Source organism: Buceros rhinoceros, unplaced genomic scaffold (assembly GCF_000710305.1).
Source record: "Buceros rhinoceros silvestris isolate BGI_N320 unplaced genomic scaffold, ASM71030v1 scaffold427, whole genome shotgun sequence".
NCBI classification, from domain to species: Eukaryota; Metazoa; Chordata; class Aves; order Bucerotiformes; family Bucerotidae; genus Buceros; species Buceros rhinoceros.
This window is the reverse complement of record NW_010423756.1, coordinates 16,688-26,449: the sequence shown is the minus strand read 5'-3', so window position 1 is coordinate 26,449 and position 9,762 is coordinate 16,688. Positions and strand designations below refer to the sequence as shown.

Sequence of the window (9,762 nt, the reverse complement as noted above, 5' to 3'; positions counted from 1 at the left end):
GTGAGGAGACCTCCCTGAGGACGAATGAGCAGCAAAGACAACGTGTGACGAACCGACAACAACACCCATTCTATGTTCCCCTGTACCTCTTGGGGAGGAGGAGGTAGAGAAATCAGGGATGATGCTGAAGGAAGAACATCATTCTTGAATAAGGGGAAAGTATTTTAAGATTTAATTTTTATTTCTTGTTACGCTACTCTGATTTGATTGGTAGTAAAATAAATTAAATTTCCCCAAGTCACATCTGTTTTGCCTGTGACAGTAACTGGTGAGCGATCTCCCTGTCTTTATTCAACCCAAGAGTCTTTTGTTCTATTTTCTCTCCCCTGTCAAGCAGAGGCGGGGAGTGATAAGAAAGGCTTCGGTGGACACCTGGTGTCCAGCCCACCACAGTCCCACAACAAGAAGCCACTTGTCATTAATACAGCCACCAAGATAGTATTTGGGTACTATGCAATTAGACTGGCCAGGAGCTATGGGGGCTTGAAAAGATCAGAAGAGGGTAGTACAGGTAGAGCTGTCCTCCACATCACCCCAGCTGGCCACTTCCTACACCCTGTTTGCAACCAGCAGCAGGCTCTCTCCATCTCACCCACCAAACCCCTCTCTAGGAGTACTCACGGATCAAAGACCAAGCGTGTGATGTACTCCTTTGGCATTCGAGGCAGCTGATGGGAGAACACGTTCTGCAAACCAACCAGCCACATCATGATCTTCTTGTTGGGCTTCTGGTTCAGGGAGTTGCCAACCACATGGAATTCAATCACCCCTCTGCGCTCCTCCAGCCTCGCTGCCTCATCCCGGGCTGAGTGTGCCGAGAGGAAGTTGGTCTGTGCCGCACAAAAGAGGAACACCACATTTTGGAGATTTCACATTCTCTGACAAAACAGCCTTAAGTAACAAACAAACGAAACTCCCTCTTCTTTCCCAGCCACCTTTTTACAAAAATAGAGCTGACAATGATTACTTTTTTAAGCAGAAGTGACACCACCAAGTAACTTGGATATGTCTACAGTGTAGAAAGACTTATTCAAACTTCTTTAGGTACAGATTAGGTAACAATAGCGATGATTATGACTCAACTAGTTCCAACAACACCCACGGCACAGCACTCTTCCAGTTGAAACCTATGCCACTAAGTCTTCGTATTTTCTTTAGCCTGTCCAGCTTTGACAAAAGTAGTGGATTCGCCCCTGCCTACTGCAAATCACGTATTTTAATGGCCGTGCAGGCAAAGACATATTTTTTCATTTTAGTAGTGCCTTCCGCTATCTACACCACTATTGTAAGAGCCTTAGAAAAGCATTTTAATTCCTACCGATTTTGCTGTTACATATCTAGCAACTGCATCCATATATTTGAACGGAAATTAAATTAATACAGATTATTTATTTAACTTTTGTTTTCCAGATCATTTTACAATGCTGAAATATCTCTGCATGCACGTTGTTTATTTTCTAGAGCAAAGTTTGGCTGCTGGGTTTATAGTCACTGCCAGCCACAAGAGCCAGACAGGCACAGCACTTGTAATACGCAGAGCCATCAGTCACAGTATATACAGTCTGAGCAAGAAATGTAGGCGGTTCCAAGTCTTCAGCAGTCTCTAACTAAACCTTGGCAAACAAGAGCTGCTGGCAAAACACAGCCTGGCAAAGGGAACAGAAGGAGGAAAAGTCAGCCAAAAAAAAAAAAAGTGTGCAATTCTCTACATGGCACAATTCTGTTTGTTTTTATCTTCCAACAGAAAAAAAGAGCAACTGTGGATGACAGAGCAAATAACTGTTTAGATCAGCCCTTCTGTACTAGACAGAGGCTTTAACTTTGGATCTTTCAGTCTGCTGCAATATTTACCCCATTTACCTTGTCTTCTGAGCTACATCTATGATTAACAATAAAAAGCATACTCTGGAATTGTTCTGTAGCAAAAGTACCTTGCAAAATAACCTGGGATCTGCTTTTTCACTATCTCTAGTTTCCAAGTCCCTTTGCAAACAGTACACACATAGAGCTAGTCTTCATGTTAAAGATGCATTTCGTCAACATTTTTTGCTCATCTAATCATACTCTTTGAAGGTCTCTATTTTTCTTATCGACAGCATGGTAAGTTGTGTGGACTCTTAGCTTATCATAGTCTGTCCTTGTAGAATATTTATTAAAAAAGACCATTTGCAACACCAAGTCTATATATTTCTCACCTCTGGCCCGAGCATTGCTGCAGGATCTGTAATTGTTGACATTACTTCATTGATTAACTCAATAGGAATATCTCCTATAACCCTTGGTCTTTTAGAGTCCTCCAGAGAATAGGGTTCATTATTTTTTCTCTTTTCGCCTATAAAACAAAACCAGGACAAATTAGAAACAACCAAACTCTCACAGACTACCACTATGAAGTCTAGCACTTCTTTATATTCTTCAGTTTGTATGTCAAGTTTTGTTGTGTTTTTTTAATCCCTACAGAAAAGGAGAAAGAGAAATAAATGAAATCCAAACAATACTTAGTGCTGCTGCAATTTTGTCTTTTCATTGGATTATTAGCTCTGTAAACTCACAGTGAAACTATTTCCTTTTTCTTTTTACTTCAGCGTTCTCTGCCATGAACCTCTTTGATGCTGTCTTGGAAGGCCAGTGCTCAATACACAAACTATAGTGCATATTTCTGAATAACATGAAATCCCATTTTAGGATTCACTGTAATTAAGTATCCATGATAGATTTCTTTCACCTCTTTCTAAACCAGGCAGCACATACAGTCTGACACATCACACATATTTGACTTAGAAAACCCGTATAAAGTTTCTGAATCAAAATACACCATGTTAATTATTAACTGCCCTACTAATTGCGGACTAACTCATAAGACAGCATAGTTAAACAAATTCATGAAAGAAAAGTCCACCAAGGACTCGCAGAGGTACAATAATACTGATAGAATCCGGGCTGCTAGCTCAGGATTCATCCCAGCAGCAAACTGCCAAATACTAGGAAAGCATATAAACAGGAACATCAGTCCACAGTTAACTTGTTTCTCTATTTTTTCCCCTGGAGATCTACTAAAGGTCAGAGCCAGGATGCTGAATTTTGTCTCTGTGATCAGCACTTAGCAGCAAGATAAGTTAGTTTGGTTTTATTTGTTGGTTTTGTTTGGAGGTTTTTTTGCCCCTAAAGAAAACCCACAATAGCTTTAAGACCTCCTTTCTGAAACAACCAGGTAGTTTAGGGCCCACTATGGCAACTACTTTACACATACGGTACAGACTGTTTTGCCACATCTATAGTGATCTAAATATATGAGGATCAAACTGTTCATTCCCCTCTTAAGACTTTAAAGCAGTACAATTGTTTCCTTAACAATAGAATTTTATTGTTAACCTCCCTTCACTGTAGGAACTTTTATTCCTATTCTTTACTACTTATTTTTTAAACAGTTATTCATATATGAACTGATCTTCCTTCTTATTTCCCAAGGGATTAATTTCTTGGTTTAAAACAGAGGTTTTTTAAGAAATTTGTAAAAAGCCTTCTGGAAATCTATGTACGCAAAACCCTTTCCAAAGGCTCACAAATTCCTTCACAAATATGTACAAGTCATGAGTTCTACAAAAAGCACACTTAATTTCTGTGTATCACATTACTCACACATTCATTCATTCCATTCTTAATCAGTTTATTATTGTTTCTTCTAATTGTCTGAAATAGGAGACTTGACAGTTTCCTGAATTCTCTTTAAAAACTAGTTTTGCATCTGTGGTGTTTCAATTCTGTAGTGCCAAGGGCAATCCCAGTGACAGCTCAGCTGCACCACTTAGTCATTAGTCTGTTAATTCCATATTTCTTTTCAAACTCTCAAAAAAAACCCAAAACCAAAAAACTTTCTAGTGACTTCTTACTACTCATTTTGCTGATCTGTAACAAGAAAAAAAATCTTGGTCTCATTCCCACCTTTAAGACCATTTCCCACCTTGTCCCTCAAAGAAAGCTGCAGTTTAGGAGCCGCCTTAAGTTCCTCTGTAGTGAACACTGAGGCTAAGAATTCATTTAGCTTTTCCTACTTCTTGAGGACTTCCTTTACATAAGCTCACGATCATCTCTCTGACCTATAAACTCACTTGAAGGCTCATTAATCCTGAGGTGTCTGAATAAGGATTTATTAGGATAATTTATGCATTCAACAACTTTCTTTCTAAAAAAACTTTTTTTCCCCCCAACCTAACCTCATTTAGGTTTTAAATTTAACCTGGTTGGTGAGTTTGGGCTTTTCTTTATTGCTCAAATATATGCAATTTCAGTACCTTGGAAGATCAACAACAACAACAAAAAAGCGACAGTCCCTTCTACTGTGTCTTTATTTAAAAAAAACCTTTTTTCATGCCTCATAATACATGTAAATCCAAGAAAAGTACTTTTCAACAACCTCTGACTCCAGCAGACCTTTCCCGATTTTAATTTAAACAAACCATTTATTTTTCTCAAATACCGCTGCCATTTCTGCTAGTTAAACATTACCATAGTGAAGAAAAAGAATGTGCGTGCATGTCTTTTGGCAAGACACCTCAAGGTCACTATTGCACAGAGAAGGCAAAGGTCACCATATACTGCAACTACTGATAACATCAACAGAAGCCAAAAAGCAAGTGTCCCTCTTCTTTACCTAGGTTTGGGTCAAGAGCAGAAGAAACTTTGCAAGCAGGACTCATATTTCCAGTGTTGGGTTGCTCCAGCGATGAAGGACTTGCACTGTATGAAACAGATCTTGCAACAGGAGGAGGACTGATAACTGCAATGGCATAAAAGGCAAACAAAAAAAAAATCAGGACATGGAACCCACTGTGGTGCTGACTGATGGATTATCACAAAGACAGACCCAACTTCAAACCCACCACCTCGGAAGTAACAGCTAACGTTGTGCAACAGAGCAACGTCAACAGCTCACAAGTAGAGACAGTAAAGCTTTACCTCAACATATCTTCTGAAACTTCTACCTAATGAGAGACTATATGACTGCTGGATGACAAAGATCACAAATATCAGGCTTTATTATTCCGCAGTGCTGAATAAGAACTAAGAAAACAAACTTCCTTCATGTATCTGCCAAGCCTGACGGCGTTTAGCTTTATGAAAAGGCTTTTTATAGGGGTCTGTTGAAAAACAAAATCTCATCATTTTACTTCAGCTGTCCACTTTTAACAGTGTTCAAAGACTCGTTGGACAAATCAAACTCAATAAAGGGAAAAGCTGTTGCACCTGATATGAGGATGAAATTATTATTTTAAAAAGCCACAGACTAACATCTCTCTCTCTCTCTAATATTTGTTTTAAAAAACACTCAACCTAAATCATCCATTTTTCATTTGTCTCAGGACTTTTGGCAGGCAAATGGGGGTTGAGGTGACAGCTCACAGACTGGACACCTGCAGTCTCTCTCTTTGCATGCCTTTATCCCGCTGTCATCACCAGCAACAGCTCTTTTGTGCTGTATTCATGCCAAGAATCCAGTGCGTAAGAGGTGCACATTAAAGTGAAGCACTGCAGAAATGTACGTGATAATAAACTCTGAGAGCAACATCATTTTTAGAGTTGCAATGAACTTGTGCCCAAGGCATAATTTACTAGTTCATGGAGCAGACCAGGAATTTCTCACAAATAAAGCCTTTACCTGTCACAGCAGAATTTCCCTACTACTCTAGGAAATTCACTGTCAAATAAAGTGCTGACATGATGTTTTTGCCAAATGATAATCAACAATCGTTTAAATTGTTTAAAAATACTAAATTGTTGCAAAATATTGAATTAAATATCTGGAAATTGAAGTTAACCCCTGAGCTGCATAAATGGATTTTAAATATTTTTGAGCAGGAAGGGAGACGAAAGTGAAAGAAAACCATCATCAGTGTCTCCCCTGCAATTTTAGGGTACTGAGCTGTGAATCGTTCTTAACTGAGGAAAAGTGAATAAAGCTCCAGAACAGCCAATGAGGCACTTGAATAAGAAACGAAGCAAGAAAAAACTGTTAAAAAACCCAAGAAAATCAAAGGCACGTATGCAAACGCAATGGGACATCTGATGTGGAAGGTCCCTACAGCCCTGCTGCTAGGGAGTCAGAGGACTAGCATAGGTCCTCCTGCAAGGGCACCGCTGTCCAGCAGGTAACCCACTGCGGCCATTTACCCACTGACCATTCTCACTTGCCCACACTGAGCAAGTTGTGCTATTTGAATACTCAGATGATTTGCCTCAGCACTCAGCTTACTCCACTGCCACCTTCCGTTAGCTGGATTTCATCACCAAAATGGGACCTTTATATGAAGAAGTACCAGAGTCAGACACCTGCTCTTATTCGAGGCTCAGTACAGGCTGCTGTTTATCAAGCTGCATACCTAAGTCTCATTCCTTAGAATTCATCACTTGCACAGGTTTATCTTTCTATGCGGGTGCTCCCTAACCCATCACCAAATGCAAATCACCTGTCTGGATTCCCAGCTGGCCAGTTCGGGAACTAGAAACCATGAAATCTTGATCCCAAATGGGAGAATTCTGGCTGTATACTTCTTCTTCCAGCATCGACAGAAACCTAGGCACAAAACCAGGTGAAATAACAACTTAACAGGATCATTCAAAACAGGTGCTTTTTCAGAAAAACCACTGGCAATTTTTTTTATTTAAAAATATTTACTGATTTAGTAAGAGAATGCTGTTGGCCAGTTCTTTTAAAAAACAAACAAACACACACAAAATCACAAGCCAGAGTAGATGTTAAGTATCTTAATTCAGTAAAGTGCTTTCACCTGTGAAAATTTATCTTAGATTATAAGCAATATTTATCTAATGTGCAAATGCAAAGAGAAACAAACTCCTTCTACAGATCAAAACTGTGCGCTTGTAAGAAAGCTATGAGTAGACAGGTGTCAAGATACTCATGTTATACAATGAAGACAAAACATGTCTATTTTGATAAACCAGTGTTCCGCAGATGCACTTGCTTTCTGCCTCTTACATGTTTACAAAATCCCAGTGTTAGTTATTATCAACACTCTCAGGAAGATATTTTCATTTCTTTAAGTGTCTGACTGTAACATTTAAATGCATGTTTGTGCTGGCATAATAGTATTTTTAATCTTACTTTGGGACATTTACAGAAACAGCATGATTTAAAACCTCTCTTAGGATTTTTATATGTGAGAGAGATTCCACAGATCAGACTATCCAGCACACTTGCTTTTACAGGGCTAAGACATCACTTCCCTCTCAGAAGTAAGATAGTTGCTGATCCTATAGTGCACAAAAGAGGTTTTCTGACCAGAAGTTGACATGGCACATTTTTACTCTCTAGACTCATAAACTATTCAGCTGAAACTAACAGGACTGTTGAGTAAGACGTTCTTGAAAAAGATAAGGATTTTCAGGATAATTCCCACTCTGGTATTTTATATGTAGGGCATTTATAAGCACAGCAACATGCTGCCTTCTATACAGCTGATAATAGCTAAAAAGTCTGTAACAGTTATTTGACTGTCTGTGATGGAGAAGTACAAAGACAATGTCAGCCAAGGCTACATTTGCAGGCACCACAAAGGCTCCACGTTCAGACCCCTTGGTGACTATATCCTAGGTACACACAGACATAACCTAAGGGTGCTTCTGCTGCCCAGGAAGGGACGTCCAGGGCAGCTGGGAGCCTTGCACTGATGCCAGGCACCAGCTCCGTGCTCCGAGCCGCAGCTCCTGCACAGGGTTCACTCTGCCTAATGCCAGCAGAGACACAAATGCTTCAGAAAAGTACAGCCCGTAAAAGATTTAAAACATTATTCATCTTTCTCAGAGATCAGCAGCAAACAGCGCCTGTCTTTCTTTTTTTCTCCAGCAGAATATTAAAAGGAACTGCAGTTCCTTTTTTAACGCTTTTCAAATTACTTATCTAGGCTGTAAAAGGCAGTGGAAACACAGGGGCATATACACACCCTCTCTCTCCACAAATCTGCTTCTTGTACTGATGCAGTGTTAAATCCTTTTTGTATACCTGTTTCAGGGCCAGATCATGTTCCTGTTCCCAGATACTCACAAACATTCCTGTATCCATAACAGTCTAGCCCAAAGACAGTTTACACTCTTCAAAGTGGAAAAGACACTATTAATATCAGTAGGAGCAACAGATCCTGGCTCTGTCCAGCTTTGGAAAGAGCATGTTTTTTATCTTCCTAAGCACCAACCAAACTCTAGATCCAGACAGCAGCTTGCATAGCATCAGTGCCATCAGCTCTCCTGTAGGTTCAGTTCCTTTGTTCTTAGGAGGGACAGACTTTTGAAGTGTGGGCTAGAGAGCCAAGTCACCCTCACAAAATAAAGGTCTTTTTGAAAAGAGACACTATTTAACAGGAAGCATACAATGAATGATCCTATCACCACCACCCTTAATCACCAGTAAAATGTTTGAAATTAAGGACTGTCAAAGCTTAGCATGTTTTGAGACACAGCATTCTCCCACATACACCAATATGTAATTATTGTTGTTTAACTTTGAGAGATTGTCATCAATATTCCAGTACTGGAACAGGTAGTCAACATGAAATTCATCAGTTTAGAATTCACTGATGCAGCTTTATACTGGCTAATCTCTTCTTTGACAAATGAACACATCTCTTCTGGGGATGGGGGTGACTATTTTGTTCCCTATTACAATGTTGAATTAAATTGAAATTCTTAGTTGTAGATAAACTCCAGCACAACACTCCCTTTTTTTACTGCTCCATCACAAAAGCAGAAGCAAGCATATGTTTTCGGAGACCTGGACCTATGTTGCTTCCAAGGACTACAGAAAAAAAAACACGTGACCGACAATACCTGCTAATAGGCAATAAGCACAATCCCCCACTGAGATGAACAGTCCTTTCTATAAAGTAAAGCCCTAGAACAGAACAAAACAATTGGCTACACTGCTTCAAGCAATGGCAGAAGAGAGTTGCAGTATCTACTTCTTACTGAATAAGAAGGGAAAATATTTTAAGCTGCACGTAATTTTTTCCATTTCCATGCCAAAGTTGCATAATACTAGTTAACCTTGACTGCAGGCACATTGCAACCTCTTACTTTGGAAAATGGGTGAGGATTAGTGTTCGTTTCTCTTGAGGAAGCTTGTCTTTTTCTTGCCTGGCCTGCTCCAGCAATTGCCGTCTCATGACAGTAAAAACGGAACGAAGCAATGTCCTACCGAAAACTTGGGTGGTTTCATACCGAGGTAGACTGTCACAGAACTGAGGAACGTTGCAATAACAAAGCCACCTATAAAGGGGAAAAAAGCCAGGTAATTATCACCGTCTAACATATGAATTAATGCAATAAAACCACCACTCGCATCGTTTATAATGCAGCTGAGAGCTATATGACCATATAAATCAGTTCTACATCAGAGTTAAGCAGCTTTTATATTGCCCAGTTTTTTAAAGAAATGACAGCAAAGTACTTTTAAGTCTCCATATATTCTTCTTCTCTGCAGTCTAGTTTTCACAAAGCACTCTTGTTCCAGATAATAATCATAGATCACATAATATTCATGTTGATGTCAGTGATTTTTGCCACAGCTCATTCATTTAGTCTCCCAAGTCTCCTGCCTGCAACTCCAAAGACCTTAGCTTGGCCCATTTTCCCCTCCTTAAAACTTCTACATTTCCCCACGTAGATACAAAAACGGTGACACTTTTCAATAGCTCCATCACAACCTGACTGGACGCCCACCCTGGTCTCCCACCAGCTGGCTTCCTCCCATTA

The 9,762-nt window shown here is 39.7% G+C and overlaps 1 protein-coding gene across 1 annotated transcript in view; it reads right to left on the bottom strand.

The window, feature by feature from the left end:
• The window catches only part of LOC104497271 (histone acetyltransferase KAT2B-like), a gene marked incomplete at its 3' end in the record, with an annotated part of 29,684 nt that overhangs the window by 3,668 nt on the left and 16,254 nt on the right, over positions 1 to 9,762 (bottom strand). The window contains exons 6-10 of the mRNA XM_010140504.1: positions 9,085 to 9,276; positions 6,465 to 6,571; positions 4,652 to 4,777; positions 2,196 to 2,332; positions 622 to 830 (exon numbers count right to left, since the gene is read on the bottom strand). Of these exons, the coding sequence (XP_010138806.1) occupies positions 622 to 830; positions 2,196 to 2,332; positions 4,652 to 4,777; positions 6,465 to 6,571; positions 9,085 to 9,276 (771 nt within the window). The remainder of the gene's footprint in view (positions 1 to 621; positions 831 to 2,195; positions 2,333 to 4,651; positions 4,778 to 6,464; positions 6,572 to 9,084; positions 9,277 to 9,762) is intronic.